This window comes from Haliotis rufescens, unplaced genomic scaffold (assembly GCF_023055435.1).
Source record: "Haliotis rufescens isolate VD_foot unplaced genomic scaffold, xgHalRufe1.0.p SCAF_16, whole genome shotgun sequence".
Taxonomy (NCBI): Eukaryota; Metazoa; Mollusca; class Gastropoda; order Lepetellida; family Haliotidae; genus Haliotis; species Haliotis rufescens.
In genome coordinates this window covers 12,604,878-12,628,330 of record NW_025963846.1, presented here as the reverse complement: position 1 = coordinate 12,628,330, position 23,453 = coordinate 12,604,878, and the positions used below count along the sequence as shown (strand labels likewise).

General features: G+C 41.6%; 1 protein-coding gene and 1 long non-coding RNA gene across 2 annotated transcripts; both read left to right on the top strand.

Moving 5' to 3' along the window:
- Positions 1 to 9,547: 9,547 nt before the first annotated feature.
- On the top strand, positions 9,548 to 12,287 carry LOC124137113. Its single transcript, XR_006861480.2, has 4 exons — positions 9,548 to 9,949; positions 10,621 to 10,815; positions 10,929 to 11,035; positions 12,219 to 12,287. It is a non-coding gene; the product is annotated as an uncharacterized LOC124137113 (long non-coding RNA).
- A 3,815-nt stretch (positions 12,288 to 16,102) lies between these two features.
- On the top strand, positions 16,103 to 22,283 carry LOC124137109. The gene is made up of 5 exons (XM_046503276.2): positions 16,103 to 16,252; positions 19,056 to 19,269; positions 20,675 to 20,773; positions 21,685 to 21,751; positions 22,211 to 22,283. Exons 2-4 carry the CDS (start codon positions 19,065 to 19,067, stop codon positions 21,729 to 21,731), a joined length of 351 nt encoding a protein of 116 aa, XP_046359232.1. The 5' UTR covers positions 16,103 to 16,252; positions 19,056 to 19,064; the 3' UTR covers positions 21,732 to 21,751; positions 22,211 to 22,283.
- The last annotated feature ends 1,170 nt before the right edge of the window (positions 22,284 to 23,453 follow it).

Sequence of the window (23,453 nt, the reverse complement as noted above, 5' to 3'; positions counted from 1 at the left end):
CTGTGTGTGCAACATTAATCATTCGCTTACACACTGCTGCCACAAAATTGATTTTAAAAAAACTACTGTTCCTGGAATACTGGAAAAAATATTGTCAGGTTTAACAACAAAGTTTGTTCACCGGACACGCTGGATGTTCTGATGCAGAAGGTGTCACAGGTGCCCCGAATATTGTTTGACTCCTCCTTGTCTGAAACAAATCCCCCACCCCCACCCCCACCCCTATCCCCTCTCAAATATTCCATGGTCGGTCCTTAAGGTACTAAGTTTCTTTCATTTTTGTGGATTTTAATGAAATTGGCTTTTCAGACTGTGTTAAGAAATATCTACACATGTTTTCCAATTAACTGTAACAAGTGGAAATGAAAATGAATGGGCTAAAACATTTCATAATATGATATCTAGTCATGTCTTGAAAAGTCTTTTCATTCTGTAAACAGTTATAAGAAGTCCAAGGTCATGTCATAGGGTTGTGGCAGTGTTATGTAGGCTATGGTCTGAGGGCCACACGTTGGTGTGTGGAGTTTGCAAATGGAATAGGAGTTACTGCCCTTTAGTCTCGATGTATTGCTCTGGTGGTTATATCTTGAGAATATCTAGAGAGTGCGTCTGTAAGGTGTTGACAGCAGACTTTCAGTATAATAGTGTATGAATACAGGACTTGGAAAAGAGACTGTTACTGCAGTTCCTTAAAAGGGTGTGGATTGTTGTTAAGTATAGAGCTTGCTATATCACAACCAGGGGTGGTGGGTAACAGAGTGATCCATGTGTTTGCTCCAGACACCGACACTCTGAGTTCAAGTCCACACGTCTCACCATTTTGTAAAAATGATCTTGGTCATCCTCGATTTTCTTGTTTAATATTAATCCATACAAAACTATGAGAAAGAATACATGGATGTCAACTTCTTTATTCTGAGGAACACAAAGTTTTGGAATATATGCTTACTCCTTTATCATTCATCTGATGAAGGAGTAAGCATATACTCCGACACGTTATGTTCCTCAGAATAAAGAAGTTGACATCCATAAATTCTCTTTTATGTGTATCACTTCTAAATGCCATTCAAAAGACTGCATACAAAACTACAAAGCAACCTGAAGATATTTGAAAAAGCAAACAATCAAGCACAGTGTTTGATAACTGGAAATTGTCTGATTATATTTTTGGGCAATATTGTATAAAGTGCAAAGGATTATAAAGTTGGTTATGGCTCCATTCTATTACAGTAAATGCTTGTTGTAAGAGGTGAATAAACTTGTCCTAAGAGGAGAGTAACAGGATCGAGTGGTCTTGGTTGATGCATGTCATCATATCCCAATTGCGTGGATCAATGCTCATGATATCAATCACTGGATAGTCTGGTCCAGACTCGATTATTTACAGACCGCCATCATTTAGCTGAAATATTGCTGAGAGTGACATTTAACAACAAACGACCTATTCCATGACTCAAATACATTCAGGAAGTAATGTCCCCATCTCTCTTATCAACCAGGGAGCACGGGTGGCCCAGTCGTCTAAGGCACCGTGATTCGCTGTGCAGAGTTGTGTCCCATGAGCACGCCAGAAACCTATGATTGTGGGTTCGAATCCCGGTTCACCCCGATTATGTTTCTAGGTTTGTCATCACCATACCCGTGCTCGTGGGTTTCACCAAAGTGGTGAATGTCTGACACCTGCATCACTTCAGGCTTTCCTCCCACATTAAGCTGACACGCCGCGATATAACTGGAATACTATTCCCAGCCTGATATAGCTGGAATATTGCTAAAACAGTTCAAAACACACTCAACACACTCTCTGGCACATGATCAAAATTTAACGGGATGTCATTCAAGTGGAACCAAAACAAAACTATTTTAGCGAATTTGTTTATCATAATACAAAGAAGATATTATTCACTGGATAATCCAGGATGCAGACGCAGTGAGAAGTGGTTTCACATGCAACACTTCTACTACCAAAGGGCCATTCTGGGTTTCCCAGTATATATACTACTCCACTTTTGATAGGGATAGTTGTATGTTTCCATGATACACAAACTGACTATTATGTCAAGGGGTGGTGGAGTAGCCTGGTGGTTAAAGCATCCGCACATCACGAGGAAGGCCTGGGTTCGAATCCCCACATAGTACAATGTGTGAAACGTATGTCTGGTGTCCCGCTTTGACATTGCATAATAATGCTGAAAGTGGTGTAAAACCATACTCCATCATATATGTCATGTGTTTATTTAAAAAGAATGATATATGTGATTATATCCCTTTCAAAATTGAGTAGTATATCATAATGAGACAGACACATGATGCCCAGATAATCGCGAATGCCAGGGTTTTTAAGTGTGCAACACCTAGACTACTTAACTGCCCCTATTATTATCCTCTTTTGTCAACACCTCTTGAATCAAGATGAAATATTGTCCAACTAAAACCCTCATTTTATCCATATTTTGTTTGATCTCAGTATCTTTGATGCTTTTCCCTTTGACTTATCTCCAGTGTTACAACATTTGATGTATCTGTACGATGACGATATTGTCATGTCTTGACCAGCCTCTCCAGTGTCGCCTGGAGGTCCTGCCGACCGTCACTTCAGTGAGTATCTATGCACAGGAATATCTGGTTGTTTCTCAGGTTAATCCCAACACTGTCAGGTTGTATTTCGCTGTGTGTAAACTCCATAATTGTATTTACACAGATTTACATTATGTGCAAAATATATTACTGAAATCCATTATGTGTCCTTTGTTATTGGGCATCCATTGATTTGCATGATTGGGTGATTGAGTTTTTGTTTTGTTTGTTTGCTTTTTAACACCGCACTCAGCAATATTCCAGCTATATGATGGCAGTATGTGAATAATTGAGTATAGACCAGACAATCCAGTGATTGACATCATGAGCATCAATCCATATTGGGATATGTTCTCATGCATCCACAAAGTCAGGAAGCCTGACCATCCGATCCGTTAGTCACCTCTTATGACAGTGGTGAGCGAGTGGTTGCTGTTGGAATTACAACTATATTACCTGGTACTGGAAATTAATCAAGTTCAAATGCAGCACCAACAATGATGATGAGACCCATGTATGCCTGTCCATTAAGATGTTGATAAACCAACAAATGATACCTGTGTATGCCTGCCAATATGGTGATGAACCAGCGAATGAGACCTGTGCATACCTGTCCATTAAGATGTTGATATTCCAGCAAATAAGACCTGTGTATGCCTGTCCATTAAGATGGTGATGAACCAGCAAATGAGACCCGTGTATGCCTGTCAATATGGTGATGAATCAGCAAATGAGACCCGTGTATGCCTGTCGATTAAGATGGTGATGAACCAGCAAATGAGACCTGTGTATGCCTGTCGATTAATATGGTGATGAATCAGCAAATGAGACCTGTGTATGCCTGTTGATTAAGATGGTGATGAACCAGCAAATGAGACCTGTGTATGCCTGTCAATATGGTGATGAATCAGCAAATGAGACCCGTGTATGCCTGTTGATTAAGATGGTGATGAACCAGCAAATGAGACCTGTGTATGCCTGTCAATATGGTGATGAATCAGCAAATGAGACCCGTGTATGCCTGTTGATTAAGATGGTGATGAACCAGCAAATGAGACCTGTGTATGCCTGTCAATATGGTGATGAATCAGCAAATGAGACCTGTGTATGCCTGTCGATTAAGATGGTGATGAATCAGCAAATGAGACCCGTGTATGCCTGTCGATTAAGATGGTGATGAATCAGCAAATGAGACCTGTGTATGCCTGTCGATTAAGATGGTGATGAATCAGCAAATGAGACCCGTGTATGCCTGTCGATTAAGATGGTGATGAATCAGCAAATGAGACCCGTGTATGCCTGTCGATTAAGATGTTGATGAATCAGCAAATGAGACCCGTGTATGCCTGTCGATTAAGATGGTGCTGAATCAGCAAATGAGACCTGTGTATGCCTGTCGATTAAGATGGTGATGAACCAGCAAATGAGACCTGTGTATGCCTGTCAATATGGTGATGAATCAGCAAATGAGACCCGTGCATGCCTGTCAATATGGTGATGAATCAGCAAATGAGACCCGTGCATGCCTGTCAATATGGTGATGAATCAGCAAATGAGACCCGTGCATGCCTGTCAATATGGTGATGAATCAGCAAATGAGACCCGTGCATGCCTGTCAATATGGTGATGAATCAGCAAATGAGACCCGTGCATGCCTGTCAATATGGTGATGAACCAGCAAATGAGACCTGTGTATGCCTGTTGATTAAGATGGTGATGAACCAGCAAATGAGACCCGTGTATGCCTGTCAATATGGTGATAAACCTTCATATGAGACCTTACATGTCTGCCTATTATGCCCAGCAAATGAGACACGTACATGTCCGTCAATATGATGATAACCAGGAAATGAGACACGTAGATGTCCGTCAGTATGATGATAACCAGGAAATGAGACACGTAGATGTCCGTCAGTATGATGATAACCAGGAAATGAGACACGTACATGTCCGTCAATATGATGATAACCAGGAAATGAGACACGTAGATGTCCGTCAGTATGATGATAACCAGGAAATGAGACGAGAACATGTCCGTCAATAGGATGATAACCAGGAAATGAGACACGTAGATGTCCGTCAGTATGATGATAACCAGGAAATGAGACACGAACATTTCAGTCAATATGATGATAACCAGGAAATGAGACACGTACATGTCCGTCAATATGGTGATAACCAGGAAATGAGACACGTACATGTCCGTCAGTATTATGATAACCAGGAAATGAGACACGTACATGTCCGTCAATATGTTGATAACCAGGAAATGAGACACGTACATGTCCGTCAATATGATGATAACCAGGAAATGAGACACGTACATGTCCGTCAACTTGATGATAACCAGGAAATGAGACACGTACATGTCCGTCAGTATGATAACCAGGAAATGAGACCTGTGCATGACTGTATTAAACAGTAACTGAATCTTGCGTATTACCCATAATTACGCGAACGCAGATCTTTTTATATCACTATGCACATGCTGGAAGGGGTACGCAGAACGTTATTTGAGAATCGGAACGCATCAGCGTCCAGCTGGTCAACCGATATTAGATATTATTTTGTCAAACGGTTTCTGGTTCCGCGTCTTAGACGATACTGTGGGTTAAGAAAGGTCAAGTAAACGATGTTTCACCGTCCTTGTATTGACTATTTAGCAAAGTAAAGAAGAAAGAGCTATGCGGATATAGCAACACAAAGATCAGGCTTCCAGACGACCTCAGCTGACACTACAACTGCCTTTCTACGGTAACTGGGGTATCATTGGGTGTGGACAGCACCCGCAACTCATTCGTACACTTCACCATGAATGCGGAAGGTTATACTTTCCCCACTACTCGGAACATTCTGACCAGCAAAATACACCCCTATATCTACTGACCACATTCTTCACAGGGAAAGTCCAGCATAACATGGCTTTCTCAGAATGGAGCCCACGTGACCACGGGTAGCTACAGTGTGTAACCCATGTCCAGGCACCTTGGTCGTCTAGGCACACGTACAACTACTGTTTAACGATGAATGGTTTGATTAGAACATAAACAAAGAGACTAGCCATACCGTGATAATTTGTAGAATTAGGAGCGTTGTTTTTTGGCATGGACAGGAAAGTTTATGGTGTGTACTAATGTAAGAACATGATGAATGTAGTTGCACGTCACACGCCCCGGGGAGAAGATTCACGAAATTGTCTGAATATCTGTTCTGAATTAAAAAGTCAGGGCAAAGTGTTTTTTCGTTCGAAACAACTTGTCGAGTAACTCTATCGAAACACCGTCGAAATGACACCAGGGGTCCGTTCCACAAAGCGATCTTAGCGCTAAGATGATCGTAACTCCCATACTTTCACACAGGCGTACGACAATCCTACATGTAGCTCTAAGATCGCTTTGTGGAACAGGCCCCTGGAGTACTAACTAATACATATGTCTCCATATGTGAAGACCGCCTCCATGGTCTCGTGGTATAACGTCCGCCCGAAGAGCGGAAGGTACGGGCTTCGATCCCCTGCCGCGTCATACCAAAATACGTGAAAATAGGGTACTTATTGCTACCGGGCCTGGCGCTCGGAATTAAAGGGCTTAAACAAGGACTGGTCGGCTGGGAGTCAGTATACTGTGTCTGAGTGGGGCATTTTTAAAATTAAAAATTGCGGCATGGTATCTCAGTGAACTAGCACTATAACATCCTCGTCATTAGTCCGGACTAGTAAAATTATGATCGTTGTATACGTCATGGCCGCAAATAGATTGTTTGTTTACATATTCTTGCACTTACCTTATCATTATTTTCAACGTTCAGGGCAAGAAATGAAGAATCACGCTCAAAAGCGTTTCACAAATCAGCATTTCCACACAAAAACGTTCATTTTTAGGGTGTAAATGGTAGAAACATCAATAGTGAGTTCTACGTTCATGTTCATCTCGGCTATAAATGAAATCTCACCAGCTTGTTGAAATTAATCTGACACAGGGGTGTAGTTCTTGAATATGCGCCACGTCTGCTTCCATCCACTGGGTCTGAATTAACGCGCATCAAAACCTTGTGCAACGGAAGTGTGTCCTGATTGGTTTAACTCGCAACTACGACATCACGTGACAGTGCTGACGAACACCTGCGTGAAATATACAACGCCTAAAATCTGACATGACATTTGCTTATATGAAGTCTGAAAAGACGAAGCCAAAATTAAATTGGAGCGGGGGCATTGGGAAGGTTGGATGCAAACCTATTGGACAACGCCTTGGTTCGTTGGAAGATTAGGGTTCGATTCTCCATATGGTTACACTGTGTGAAGCCCATTCTTGGTACCCCGGGCCGTGATATGACTTAAATAATGCTGAAGGCGGCGATAAACCCAAGTCTCTCATTCATGCATTCGTGTCCAACTCGTGCCACTCCGGGACAAGCTCTTGCACGTTAAGGAAAGATTCGAGTGGTGACGAATTTCACTTATGCACATTTACTGTGCTCCGAGGCGTTGCTACTGCTATAGAGCCTTCTGTGAACTAGCATTGTGACTGTAAATTAGCTGTTCGCTCGTAACGCCGTAGACCCCTCTGCGATACGCACATGCGTACAATGTGTAGAGCTCATTTGGGGCGTTGCTCCTCATGATATGGCTCGAATATTTGCTAAAGCGGCGTAAAATAATACTCAGTCCCTCACTCCAGCACCTCAGAACAGGACATCTCTCGTGTATTTTTACATTTATAATCCAATCTCTGTTATTTCTCAATGTTGTCACATTTCAACAACTTTCACAAACCCTCACAATCACTCTCTACGCGTAGCTTTCCCTTCCGTACCTCAAAGTTCTTTATTAGCTATACAGCAACAACACATTTATACACAGGGGGCACGGGTGGCCCAGTCGTCTGAGGCGCCGCGATTCGCTGTGCAGAGTTGCGTCCCTTGAGCACGCCAGAAACCTATGATTGTGGGTTCGAATCCCGGTTCACCCCGGTTATGTTTCTAGGTTTGTTTGTTTGCTCGTGGGTTTCACCGAAGTGGTAAACGTCACAGACCTGATTCACTTCGGGATTACCTCCCACGTGATATAACTGGAATACTGTTGAAAGCGGCGTTAAACCCTTGTTTGTTTCATTTTTTAGCCACTATCAAACATGGGCGTATATGTACTTTCTTTTGACAGCAGTTTACTAAAACACCACAAGTGAATACTGTTTCATTTTTGTGTAGAAGGCCTTCACATTCAATAAAAAAAATACTAAGCCAGAAATAGCAATCAGCTGTACACACATTTTCTCTCAGATTTATCTATGTGTACTGAGCTTGATATGATATCACATTAATCCGGTTCATGTCGTCTGTTATACCCCCTGAAGTGTAATGAGAGAGAACGCGGGTTATCTCCCTTCGACTACCACCGAGGTTAACGCAGCGATCAGGCTGCGCAGGTAACGCTCTTTCTCAGTAAATAGAATGAGCAATTTTGAATGAACTTTGGACACCCATGTCCCCTGTCTGCATGGGATATTTAATCAATAACAGTCAGTGCCTTTGAAAGAAAATACACTTTATTGTCCACTGATTATTTCATTCCCGCATTAAGGACAGCGTAAAATACCTCCATTTGAGAATGATGAGATCTGAATGGTCCTCGTGATCTTGATAAAATACTGTCTTACACGCCTTGTGTGTGTGTGTGTGTGTGTGTGTGTGTGTGTGTGTGTGTGTGTGTGTAAATATATTTTTTTAATATTTTTTTAAATTCCTTATGGGGGGGGGGGGGGGGGTAAATTTCTCAGCGGAGGAAAAAATCTCTTATACCCCGCCACGAGCAAATCAGGCTTCACGTGGATGTCTGGGAGACAGAATAAATCCCACATAGCGCAAGCTAAACTCAGCTCAATCGAACAGCTGTTTTCTATCATTTTTGAATTTGTTGAAATTATTTTACAATGTCATATTAAAACATGTCGGTAAGATACATTTGTTGTAGCAGGATCACTTGGGGTACATTGGGTTTTATGGGGCATATAAAAGGGTTCTTACTCGCCAATTTTCCGTTATGAAAGAAGAAGAAACAAATCCTGCAAATCTCGGAGAGCTTATTTGACAGGCAGTTAAAACTTTTTTTTGAACATTTTAGTTTAAAACTAATGGTGTCAAATCAAAGACTAAATGAGCTGAAATGGTCTGTTTATGAGGCTTTTGAAAAACAATATGTACATTTTTTCAATATTAGTACGTCCTTGACCGAAGGTTATATTTATAGAGATGTTGTTTTCTACTACATGTATTGATAAATCGGTGAAAAATTAGGCCTTGAAAGTTGCTCATAATGTTTCTCAAATACTTGGAAATGTCTACTTTCTCCATGTATTTAGCTTAACTCGAAAATGAAAAGGTTAGTTAATGGAAGAATAATAGTTTTCTGTCATTTAACATCATTTTAAAATGTCTTTTTTCAAACGTTCAGAGAGATCTATCCAGACAGCCGATATTGAGATGAGGTACATGTAGATGAGCCCAAATTGCTGTATCAAGCTCCCCACAAGGACAATCGTCCGTGGATCTCGCGATGATAACTTAGGTGCCATACCCTGCATGGGAAGGAGATTCACGCCCATGGAACCGATCTCACGTTCGGTTGTTTTCGTCAAGCCAGCGCCCATTCGTCACCACTCGCCCCTTTCCGTAACCTGTCAATGTGGAATGTTTATCGATCTTATCACACGCATGTATATGTTTAAATCCTATTTGTCATTAAACACTGTTGTTGATGACATATTTGCTGCTCTTGTGTGATTTAATAATACGAATTCATACCGCATGGACTCCGTTTTTAACTCTATTCATACTTCAATGAACCCAAACAAAATAGTCATTCCTGAAATTTAGATAAGCAATGCCAGTTATCACACACACACACACACGCACGCACGCACACACACACACACAATATTTAAATTGCTAATACCAAAAAGTTCGCGTTTTATTTAGTCATGGTAGAACGGAGATGAACACACTGTGTTTTAAATGTAGAGCTGGGTTACAAAAGTTAACTTTAGCGCTGCGCGTTCGGTTCCAAACTCAATTTAGCGCGTTAACAGGTACCCTAGCTCTACATTGAATAAGCAAAATGTTTATCTCCTAAATAATACTCAGTACTGTTCTGCTCCGTTTGAAGGTTTACAACCAAGCCCCTGTCACTTCTTGTCAAATGGAGCATATGTTTATCACAAATGGGGTTTACACGTTGAATTGTTGTAGGATGATATGACGACGATAGCAGAAGCAGTCCATGCTTTGTTCATAACAACAGGGAGTATTGATCGTTACCGTGACTAGTTCGCGACACTATACTGAAACACATATTCCATAAAGGAACAGACATATTGTGAGTATGGTACTAGTTATTTACTGTTGACAAAGATATTATTTTGACTTTCGGCCAAGAGATTATTTTGACCTTTGATCAGGAGAGCATCTTTTCTTTTGAATGCATATACCTGTTTGAAATAACGGATGCTGCATACTTTTGATATTAAACTCTCCATATATTTGATCGTAATAATAAAATATAATAAGAATTTTCGAAATTTGTTATTTTAAATCGGCAGGCATGAACATAAAATGTATATAATATTTTTCTTGAAGTCGTAGTATTTATCTATTTCTTAAATTTATTTAAAAAGTGTATATTTCAAAGATTTGTTTTCTATTTTGAAATTTGAAATAACAATCAACGAAGTGGTTTGTCCTCATGAAATAATCTGACTTTTTTTCAGGGGCATCGGGGCGGTCGGGTAGCCTAGTGGTTAAAGCGTTCGCTCGTCACGCCAAAGACCCGGGTTCGATTCCCGACATGGGTACAATGTGTGAAGCCTATTTCTGGTGTCCTCCGCCGTGATATTGCTGGAATATTGCTAAAAGCGGCGTAAAACCATACTCACTCACTCACTCGGGGGCATCGATCTGCTTGTGTTTAAAATGTGTTTCATTCATTTCTCTTTTCATATTTCATATTTTATAAATAATATAGACCACGAGATTTACGCTTCGCTTTAGACCTTGTTCATCACAGCGGTGTCATGAAACTGCTTCTGCTTCTGCTGTTGCTGATGGTGTTGGTGGACCTCGTGTTTCTGGAGGTACGACGGTGTGGTGTGGGGAGGAAGAGAAGGAGGATGATGCTGGTGGGGAGTGGGTGGATGCGAATGAAGAGGAGATGGATAAGAAGTACGACTAAGTTGGAAGGAAGAGGTAAATACCTTAACAATGTTCTTCTCCACATTTTATGGCAATTACACCATTGACGAAGGCGAGATCAAAGGCCGGGTTGTCACAATAGGTTATCCGTTCATTGTGTGTTTCAGATCTGGACAATCTTGGAATTGCCCAGGGCATACTATCCAATCACAGGTTTTATTCAAAGTCAGAGGTGGAGACAAGTTGATGAATTTGGCTGATGTCGAAGACGATGGTGAGTATGTCTGTGTTTTCATAACTGCGACAAGCTACACTGCTTACACTTGACTTTCCCAGATTGGCTGTCCGGCATACTTGATGAAGGCGCAAGGGTGGCACAGCTGACAAAGGCGCCGCAATTCGCTGTGCAGAGTTGTGTCCCTTGTGAACGCCAGAATTGTGGTTTCGAATCCCGGTTGCCCTCGATTATGTTTCTAGGTTTGTCAGCACCATACCCGTGCTCGTTGGTTTCACGAAAGTGGTAAACGTCTAAGACCTGCATCACTTCGGGCTTTTCTCCCACACTAAACTGACACTGCGTAATATACCTGGAATACTATTTAAAGCGGGGTTAAACCCAACTCACTCACTCACTGAAGTTAAAATTTAACGTCGCAACAGCATTATTTTAGAAAACGACGAGAACAAGTTGAGATCTACACAATTAGTCATGAATACGAAGATTTAAAAACGAATTAATGAAACATATTTGGGCATAACACTATCATTTATACGGTTTAAATACTCACTGATGTTCGGAAATGTACGTCCGTATGTATTCTATGAAAAATCAGCATAAGACGATAGGCGCGAGAGTACATTCTTTGGTACAATGTGATAAATATAAGCGTGTTTTTGAATGAGTGTTTGAATAAATCTAATGTGTCTTCTTATTATTGTTGAAAAGGATGTCGATTGAATATCATTGTGTGACCATTTAAAAAATAACTAATAATGTTAATGTCATATCTCCGGGGTTTTTCATTTTAACGCCGGGCACCGATGGCCCAGTAGTCTCAGGTGCCGCGGGGGCGGTCGGGTAGCCTAGTGGTTAAAGTGTTAGCTCGTCACGCCGAAGACCCGGGTTCGATTCCCGTGTGAAGCCCGTTTCTGGTGTCCTCCGCCATGATATTGCTGGAATATTGCTAGAAGCGGCGTAAAACCATACTCACTCTAAGGTGCCGCAAGGATCCGCTGATCGAAGGGTCTTATGTCAACTTCGCTCCGATTATTAACCATGGTCTGCTACCAAACACGTGCTCATGGGTTTCACCAACGTGGTTCCGTGTCTGACCTGCGTCACGTTGGACTGTCCGATCTGTTGTGCCGTGATATACTTGAATACTGCCCAAAGCGGCATCTGACTCAACTTTTTTTGGTGTTTACTTTAATATAATTCTGTTGTTTTATTGTTGCAGGTATTGCGGTGAAGACGCGGGAAGGTACCGGAGTCAGTGTGTTGATCATATATATTTGATCATGATGCAATAAAAAAATTTAAACTGTTTTCGTCATTCTTATATTCTGACGTGTTTAAGGTGAGGTGAAATGCGGTTCAAGATTGTTGCTTTGTTTGTTTGTTGTTTAACGCCACACTCAGCAATATTCCAGCTATATAACGGCGGTCTGTAAATAATCGAGTCTGGACCACACAATCCAGTGATTGACATCATGCGCATCGATCCACGCATTTTGGATACGATGCCATGTATCAACAAAGACAGCGAGCCTGATTACCCGATCCCGTTAGTCGCCTCTTACGACAATCATAGTTGCCTTTTACGGCAAGCATTTGTTGCTGAAGACCTATTCTACCCCGGATCTTCACGGGTCTCAAGATTATTGCCCTTATATAGCGTGTGTCAGCTTAAACTAGCTTGGATGTATACCGGGTTTCTAGTGCTTAGTCCACACTGTACAGATGTGTTTAGATCCTTAACACAAACCCCATTCGTGATCAACTCGTGTTATTCCGGGACAAGCCGAATAGCGACTCGTGCCCCTCTCATGGGAATTTTTGCGACCGGGTTCCGTCTTAGCGCAAACGGGCATACTTAAAACAATTATCAACTCGTTGAGTAATGGTTCACATATATTTCCCCATATATTATATATATTTCAGATGCGATTTAAAGCACATCTGGACATGCGGAGTTATACAGTTTGATTGAACACATTTAACTGTGTCTTGGGTATATTTTAAGATGCAAGACAAATGTAAAATCAAAAGTTATTTCTTAGGGAATCTTTGACGAAGAACTTGAAATCATACACGCATTCTGATTGGTTTGTCGTATTTTCGCATAGAACATTCATCGATAGGGGGACGAGTCTTCTTGAAGATAACGGAAAGGGGCGAGAGGTGACGAATGCACAAACCTAAGCCTTGTGCCATAATTTTGACATGTTTAGGATTGTATTTAACAGCTAAATGTGTTTAGGTTCTAAATGTTGGAAAGACCCGCGTATCCCTCTTGAAATTCATTGTGGTAATTTATAGTTTATAATTTCTGTTCTTTTTTAATGTTTCATTGAGATACGGAAGTGGGGGGTGATCTTTGGGTCGCAGATCTTATCGCAGTATTGAGATATACTTTCATAGTCAGCTTCCGTTTCCTATGTGATAGAAATACTATTAGTCATACAGCAACAACACATTTATAAACACAACACTAAAAACTAGGCGACCTATTGATTTGTAACAAATATGTTATTTAGGATTGAACTTTATTAGTAAAGTACAAATTCTAGTACTTTAGGTGGTTGAGTACCATCCGGGATTCGAACCCACACTCTTGCCAGTAACCCACTCAGCCAACGAGTCCGATAACTGGTAGTCCAGATCAGGCACTTTGTGTACCCCTCGGACAAGTGTAAATTGGCACAGCTCACATGGCCGAAAGCTATGAACACACAATGCCATTTAGAAGGTGGTCAATTGTAACAAATGTTATATCTGGGGATACTCTTGCCATGCGACGTCTGCCTGTACAGAATCGCGTCTGGACCAGATGATCCAGTGATTTTTCATGAATGATACTGATTTTAACTTGATCACTTCGGACGATGTTGCAAAAGCCTGCTTGACTCTGAACAGCTGGGGATTTCACCATAATTGTACCACTTGTATTTTCAAGGAACCCCAAGTGACAATATTCAAAGTTTAACGTCAATGGTTACTAACTTGCGAGACCCCAGGTTCATTTGAAGTATTGCTGTTAGGCAAATGGACAGATTTTTATAGAGCTATTCTATCCTACAGATCGTAACGGACACGCATGGTCGTTGCCGGAACAAAGGTTGTAGAAAGGGCAACAAGGTGGCTTTGTTTCTGCACATGTGCAGGAGAAACTATCTTTTCCTGGTGATGATTAAAAATGTTTTATTTGTTTTGTTTGTTGGCTGTTTAACGCCGCACTCAGCAATATTCCAGCTATATGACGGCGGTCTGTAAATAATCGAGTCTGAACCAGACAATCTAGTGATTGACATCATGAGCATCGATCCACGTAATTGAGATACGATTACACGCATCAACCAAGTCTGCGAGCCTGACCACCCGATCCCGTTAGACGCCTCTTAATATAAGCATAGTATGTACCGCGGGATTTTGTTTCTCTTACAATAATAATGAAAACTCCCAACATCCCTGGGCATATCCAATGGCATTATGTGGAGAGATGATAGATCACTGAGAGGAGATTATGCACGCTCGATGACCCAAGCAACTATGGTGGCCGAGAGGGGCCATCGCTTTCTCGCTCTATCGCTCGCCCCCCCCCCCCCCCCCCCCTCTCTGATTAAGCATTGTCACATGAAAGATCGGGTGTTCTTTAACTTCTTTTGAATAGTATGTAGTGTAAATCTTGAAATTAGCGCCAGAGTCAAATAATGCGACAAATGCCAGTAGATTTAATTAATTAAACTTCGCTTTTACGTCTCAGAAATTACTGTTGATAAGACGCCCTCCATGCACACTTGGAACAGCGGAAAAAACAACTTGAATATAAAACAACATCTATCTATTTCCACATCACGGATATTGAGAACGATATGTCATTCAAACACTGGAACGTACATAATGGACAGCCGTGGTTAGATTATCGCCATGACCCACCACGCGCTAACGGCGTGATTGTCCTTTAAAACTCAAATAGGGCCTCAATCAATTACCTTTTTACGCAGAAATCACCAACGTCTGTTCAGTTAAATTACGTTAAAGTAGAAAGTGAGAAAAGTTTCCCAGCATAGGTATAATTTGAAACGTGACTGGAAGAATCTCAGCTATCTTTTACGAAAAATCCACCACAGACCGCGGTCATATAGCTGGAATATTGCTGCGTGCGGCGTTACATAATATACAAAACAAACAAACAATGTGGAAACTACCCGGTAATAGGAGACACTGTTAATGTCCATTGGGACAGAGATACATATATTAGTACTGATTTCTATCAGATGGGAACTGCCACATGTAGATCCTTTAGGATTTAAATCATGACGGAGTGGTCAGAGTTTCCCCGTATTGCGGTCATCAAAACTTGTAATTTGCACTTCTCCTCTTTTTGCTATATGCAATAAACCATAAGTTGTTATCCATAACATTGTTTGTCATTTCATAATAATTGTGGTATTTGAAGTCAATCAACAGCTTGTTTAAAATCTATATAGAACATAGACTGAAGGCAGTAGTATTTCTTTATCTTTGCTTGGAGATATGTTACAGGGGGTCTGACATGGACGATGGTCAACCAGAACATACATGTATTAAGTGGATTTATTTTAAGAGTGAGTGAGTGAGTTGGGTTTTACGCCGCTTTTAACAGTATTCCAGTTATATCACGGCGTGTCAGCTTAATGTGGGAGGAAAGCCCGAAGTGATGCAGGTCTCAGACGTTTACCACTTCGATGAAACCCACGAGCACGGGTATGGTGCTGACAAACCTAGACACATAATCGGGGCGAACCGGGATTCGAACCCACAATCATATGTTATTTTATGACGCAATATTATAATATATTATTATCATGGGCGGTTTATACATCTCAAATGAAACCTGATACATCCTGTTTATAAAATATGCTTACTGGTCATTTTTTTATCAAACTAGATAACATTATTTGCAGGGCTAGGGATGGTTTTCAGCTGCAAATGGATTTCGGCACTTTGGACAATGATTCCTATTAAACTCAACTAGATTTATGGAATATCGAGGTATGGCGTCGATGTCATCGCTGATAAGGGACGAACAGGTGTTCCGGTAGCAGTTGTACCTGTGAAATAAACAGTACCGTTTAAGCTGTCACACCCACATGGACCAGATGTGTAGTGTGAAAGCTTTTAAATGTATGGATTCAAAACTTAAGTGTGAACATTTTTATAACACTGTTTGTCTATATAAGGCTACCTTTATATTCCTAAATCACCCTCGCAGAAAGATTCAACTGCAACGTAAGTATTCTTTCTGTTTGATCGCTCTGAATCTACGTCTGTGTTTGATCTGAATTCACGTCTGTGTTTGATCTGAATCTACGTCTGTGTTTGATCCGAATGTAGCTATAAGACTTTGTTTGTTTGTTGTTTATCGCGGCACTCAGCAATATGGCGGTGGTCTGTAAATAATCGAGTCTGGACCAGACAATCCAGTGAATGACATCATGATCATCGATCAACGCAATTTGGATCAATGACATGCATTAACCAGTCAGCGAGCCTGGCCACCCGATCCCGTTAGTCGCCTCTGACGACAAGCATAGTCGCCTTTCACGGCAAGCATGGGTTGCTGAAGATCTATTCTACCCCGGATCTTCACGGGTCTGTAGCTATAAGAACATATACCCCCACTCACTGGTGGAGTTAGCCCGTGGCCATTCCGGGTAAGAAAATAGATCTCCAGCAACCTATGCTTGTTAGAGGCGACTAAATGGACCGGGAGTTGAGGCTCGCTGAAATAGTTGCTCCACCATGTTCAAATGTTAAAAGGCGTCACTGGTTAGGTGTGGTGAAATAGGGTTTAACGTCGCGTCCAAGATTATTTCACTTGTATTGCCTTTTACGGCAAGAATGGGTTGCTGAAGACGTATTTACTTTGTGGTTATACTGATGGGGAAATATCCTGTTATATCACTGTTCTAATATTAAATGGACAAAAGGGTTTCAGACCCAGTGCCCCTCTCGTTTAGGATGTGAAAGCAATATTCCTCCCTTACTCCTCGCCACCTAAACACCACACGATCCATGCTTGTTGATACCATTCAACTATTGTCGCCATGGGCGACGTCAACATTGGTGGTTCAACATTTGTATTGCTTGGATAGTCGTTCTGATTTATCACCGACTACAGTAAAACAAAGAAATCGCATTAATGATTTTGAGAAAGGTTTTCAGAGTTTTACTAATTATGTTGTTGCTTTAGCGAGAAATGTGTGTACAATATATTTGTCTTCTTCCATTTTCTTAGTGTGGTGTGACACACCAGCAAAATATTGTATATGTAATTATAATTCTTGACATAAATTTAGATAGTTCACCATCTGCATCCGTTTATCTTCAAAGGTTGGAGTATATAATTATGTATTTTTGAAGTAGTTACCATCATATTATTATTTCCTACATGCATATACTATCTTTAACTTCGGAATTATCCGGATGATGAAATAGTGAACAAACTCGGGAATCGTCTTTGGAAGAATTGGCATGAAAATTCATAAAATATTTTCAAACTTACGGGTCATGAAAAAAGGAGTAAAGGAGAAAGCATTTTGTTAAATGAGTCATTTAATCTCCGTTGGTTGGTTGAACATTTGTGGCTGATGTCCTTCTATGACATTACGCAGGTGTTCCACGGAAAAGCTGCTTGTCCGCTAGCCAAATGCCAGTAACTTCTAAATTGGGCTTGTACATGTGTTATTAGCGATGCGTGTGGAAGTCTAAGAACCACCACAAATGTCAGCTAAATAAATAGTACCAAGCAATTTATCAGTTTCGCCTTTGTTTAGTAATAATATCCGCACTAATTCATTCACTGCTCAGAATGTAGTCTTTTTTCTTGGGGGTCAAAACTTTAGACAAACATATTTCGTTTATTAAAGATAACTATGTGAACTGTAGCGTTTAAGCGTAACACTATTCCTTTAACTCTGAAAATGTGAAGTAAATTGTCAGTGAGTCCGCTGTATGCGTATAGTATAATTGACCAAATTGACGGCACAGAAACATACGGAGTTGTTCGTCTGGTCCATAGCTACGGTGACCATTTCTCTGTGCGGCTTCCATTAAACGATTTTGATTTTGACTTGTCGAGGCTACACAGGACTACAGACTGTCCATTAGTGTTTTCCTAATATATCCCCAATCCAAATCTACACCACACTTTATATGCTTCAGTAAAGTGCATGCGTCGTGATCTCACGTGAGTGAGTGAGTTAGGTTTAACGCCGCTTTTAACATTATTCCAGTTATATCGCGGCGTGTCAGCTTAATGTGGGAGGAAAGCCCGAAGTGATGCAGGTCTCAGACGTTTACCACTTTGGTGAAACCCACGAGCACGGGTATGGTGCTGACAAACCTAGAAACATAATGGGGTGAACCGGGATTCGAACCCACAATCATAGGTTTCTGACGTTCCCAAGGGACGCAACTCTTCGCAGCGAATCGCGGAGCTTTAGACGAGCCCCCCCTCCCCGTGCCGCGCCCCCCCCCCCCCATGATCTCACGACAAATGCAACATGATTCACTTCCTTAGACATTTACCTTCAAATACGAGTACTTATGTTTTAACGCCGCGATATAACTGGAATACTGTAAACAGCGGCGTTAAACCCAACTCACTCACTCACTCACTAATGTTTTAGATCCTGCAGCGCAATATATACTTATCAAGTTGGAATCGGACCGGTGAAGATTTTTATCTGTCATTGGGTTCATTGATGGCGGCCAAAAGTCCGTACTCTCTCGGTGATTCCAAACCGATACCTACATAGAAAGTTGTATGGGCGTTGATATAAATACACATACTTGAAGTCAAGTGTTTCAGGAAGCGAATTGTGTTGCATTTTTCTTGGGATTAAGATTCATGTATATTATGGCAGGGTTGTTATCGCGGTGTTCCGAATCGGGAATCTGTCAGGAAACAGTATGGAACATCATGTAGCTCTGTTTGACGCGACAAGTCAAAATCAAAATCGTTTGTTGAGAGATACGGTTACCGCAGCCAGATTTCACCGATGTGTCAATACGACCCTCTATCCCTCAGTAAGACGTGATGAAGGTGATTCTGGTAGCGGCTCTGCTGGTGTGCCTCCTGGCAATCCACGCTGATGGGTTGCGCCTATACTATCACCACTACAGGAACCTTAGGATCAGGCTGTCCTGGAGGAGAACCACAAGCTGCATCTACAGGGCGGCCAGGACACTGTCAAGATGTCAAGGTGTAACATCGAGATTTCGGTACTACCTTGGAAAGCGAGGTAAACTGCAGCTATTTATCAGTTACGAATAAGACGGCTTTTGATGTGATTTCTAGGTGTAACATTTGATCATATAAAACCAATTCGTATACCCTTTTGGAACTATAACTGTGAATAACATTGACAAATAACACCACAATACTCTATTGGTAAGTTGTGTTTAACAAAAGTGTTGCTGTTATATCACGGAGTGTCGCTTAATGTTGGAGGACACTCCTAAGTAGTGCATTTAGCACCCAGGTAAAGGCGATTCCGGGCTTCGAACACACGGTGATCTGGAACGCCAACGATTGCAATTGTCCAGAACCGTTTGTGGCGCCTAAAATGACTGTGCCACCCGCTGCCCCCTAGTTGAGGTGAGGTGAGTCGAGGTGAAATGGGGTTTAACGTCGCGTCCAAGGTATTCATGTTAAACTGCGGCATGGTATGTCAGTGGGCTAGCACTTTAAATCGGCATCAGTCCGGACTAGTACAAGCAGCCACACAAACACATACACGTACATGCACGTCGCTATATAAGTGCAATAATCTTGGAAGCGACGTTAAACCCCATTTAACCTCACCTCACCTCTAAGCCTATGGCCTGCACCAGACAATTCAGTGATTGTTATGATCGCCATCTCATGTTGTTGGGGTACGGTGACACGCAATAAGTGACTCATTTGGTCGTTCGAAAAGCATGGGTTGCTGGGGATCAATTATAACCCAGAATCTCCCAACGAGAGGATAGGCGTGGGCGTTTAGTCTGTGATGGGACACTTGCGAAATGTACACACCGCGATGTACACGATTGCTGATATGGGTGAGTGAGTGATCTGGGCCACGGGCGTACATACGTATACCTTTCGTTGGAGTGAGTGAGTGAGTATGGTTGTACGCCGCTTTTAGCAATATTCCAGCAATATCACGGCGGGGGACACCAGAAATGGGCTTCACACATTGTACCCATGTCGGGAATCGAACCCGGGTCTTCGGCGTGACGAGCGAACGCTTTAACCACTAGGCTACCCGACCGCCCCCTTTCGTTGGGATTAACGCCACTTTCAACAGTATTTCAGCTATATCAGGGCGTGTCAGCTTCATGTGATGGAAATGATGTACGTCTCAGGCGTTTACCAATTTTGTGAAATCCACGAACGCTGGCATGATGCTGACAAACCTATCAACACATTCGGGGAAACCGGGACTCGAAACCATAATAATATTTTTGAAAGAAAGAGTGAAGATTGGATGAAGAGAAACGCAACTTCGTCATTCTTGGAACAATCTGGAAGAGTGGTAGTTGCTTTAATTAATGAGGGAATTATACATGCCATCTTTAAGCCTCAATTGACCATTTAATAATTAGTTAATTAAATTTAATTTTCCTTTATCATCACTATAATACGGACATTGTAATTTTCAGCAATAGAGAACGAAGATGCGAATAATGACCAAATGGAGAACGATGAGCTAGTTAGCGCCAGAGATCTCTATGAGGCTGCCAATGAAGTCGGCCACAAAGGTGACACTGTTAAAATAACGTCTTCACCACGAATGTTGATATTTATTATTGTTATTCGTTATTGGCCTAATGTGCTAGCTATGTTTTGCATCTTTCAATCTTTCAATTTCCATTACTTTTATAAGTGTATGTTAACCTAACTCCAGTAACAAATAGAAAATACTTTTTTTGTCGATACTGTTTGCTGTAAAAATAGTATGTAAAGATGTCTCAATCGAAAACGTGAAATACAATACGATCAGTTAGGTTCGACTTACGCTTTCTATTTGATACACATATGCAGTGTTAATAACATGGGTTTCACAGAAAGATATATGCTAACTATCCAGGGCCCCTTTCACAAACAAACCTTAGATGAGGAGATCGTAAAACATTTAAACCTTATTAAGGTGGGTGGTTATTATCTCTTTGGAGTTCAGGTACAACCAGTGAGTGAGTGAGTGAGTGAGTGAGTGAGTGAGTGAGTGAGTGAGTGAGTGAGTGAGTGAGTGGGTGGGTGAGTGAGTGAGTGGGTAGGTGGATGAGTGAGTGAGTGAGTGAGTGAGAGAGTGAGTGAGTTGGCTTTAACACCTCTTTGAACATTATTTGCGTTATATCATTGCGTGTCAGGTCTTGTCTTGTTGTTTTTGTCTGTGTGGAAGGAAGTGATGCAGGCCTCAGACGTTTACCAATTTGATGAAACCCACTATCATGGGTTTGGTGCGGAAAAACCTAGAAACCTAGAAACATATTCGTGGCGAAGGGACAACCTAACACACCATGACGTCATGGCGTCAATAACATTGATGGTGTTCACAAATGGGGTTTAATTTCTTGAATGTTCAAGGGGCAACCATGGCGTTCAGAGTTGCAATAGGTATGGACATTCTTGTAACCTTATGAAATGTCAATTTTGAGTGTTTTGTTTCCAGGCAACAGTGCCGGATCCTCCGGTAGTATCAGCAAGCCTGTCGAGTAACAGATCGTGTGCCACTCTATGTAAGTAGGACATATATTCTACGTTCGTATATACGATTGCATCCAAACTAAATAATATTGGAAAGGTAGCAATTAGTTTAAGTTGGGTTATAACCATGCTACGTAATCATGTGAAAGTAGAGACTGTGAAGATCCGGGATAGAACAAGTCTTCAGCAACCCATGCTTGCCGTAAGAGGCGACTATGCTTGTCATAAGAGGCGACTAACCTGATCGGGTGGTCAGACACGCTGATGTGGTTAATGCATGTCATCATATCCCAATTGCGTGAACCAATGCTCATGATGTCAATCACTGGATTGTCTGGTCCAGACTCGATTATCTTCAGACCTCCGTCATATAGCTGGAATATTGCTGAGTGCGACGTTAAACATCAAAACAAACACAATCTTAAAGTGGCATGAATTGAACCTAGTTATCTGTCTACTAAGCGATTAATTATAAACGTATTCCTTTTCAGGACCATAGCCCGATGATGAAAGACAAATCACGTGTATCCCTTTGATCATCCTAATATAATAAAACTTCGCAGACGAGTTTGTAGTTGTGGTCTTTGCGTAATGTGTGGGGCGTACCAGGAATAGGCTTCATCACTCACACATTTAAGCTGTGATTGGTAGCCACGAACCACACGTGTCCGCAGTGCAGTGGTGGAGATTGACACACATGCACGCACGCACGCACGCACGCACGTACGCACGCACGCACTCACGCACGCACGCACGCACGAACACACGAACACACGAACACACATTTCAAAAACTTGATATCAAATTTCGTGCATACATACACAGATTGGTGAAGTCCTGTCAAGTCAAATAATAAGTGACCCGTTTTGGCAGGCTTGAACTTGAATATTATGTTAAGAAAATTTAACACCTAGTGTCAATGGACATTGATATCAATGAACGAATTGGAATAGTCGATAGCAACATAGTGATTGTTCGAAACAATAAGGTATGCAGAAACACACAGTACTTAGTGTTAAAAGACGTAACAGCTTGGGTACCCATATGCTTGTGTTAGTAGGTTTACACCACTTTGTTCAATGAATGCACGAGTTTAAGATGCAATAGTGAGTGAGTGAGTGAGTTGGATTTAACGCCGCTTTTAACAACATTCCAGTTATATCGCGGCGTGTCAGCTTAATGTGTGAGGAAAGTCCGAAGTGATACAGGTCTCCGACGTTTACCACTTCGGTGAAACCCAGGAGCACGGGTATGGTACTGACAAACCTAGAAATATCCTCGGGGTGAACCGGAATTCGAACCCACAATCATAGGTTTCTGGCGTGCCCAAGGGACGTAACTCTCTACAGCCAATCGTGCAATAACGCACACTGTTATGAAAGCTGTAAATGAACTCAAGTAAATGTATTTGTTGTTCATATGACCAGTTTAGAGGTACCAAGACGGATTCTTGGATAATTTGATAATGCTATGGCAGTCTATGGATTTTGTGCTGCTGGAGGTGAGCATTGACGATTCATGCACGGTGAGCATTGACGATTGACGGTTGAAAGACAACACGTCGACTTCTTACAAACGGGACAACAACGGGTGTCAGTATATTGTCCCGATAGTACTGTGGTCCAGTGACCCTTCCTTGCACAATTTGGTGAGGGGTTCGGTCAGTCATAGTGAGGTGAGGTGAAATTGGGTTTAACGTCGCGTCCAAGATTATTGCACTTATATAGCGACGTG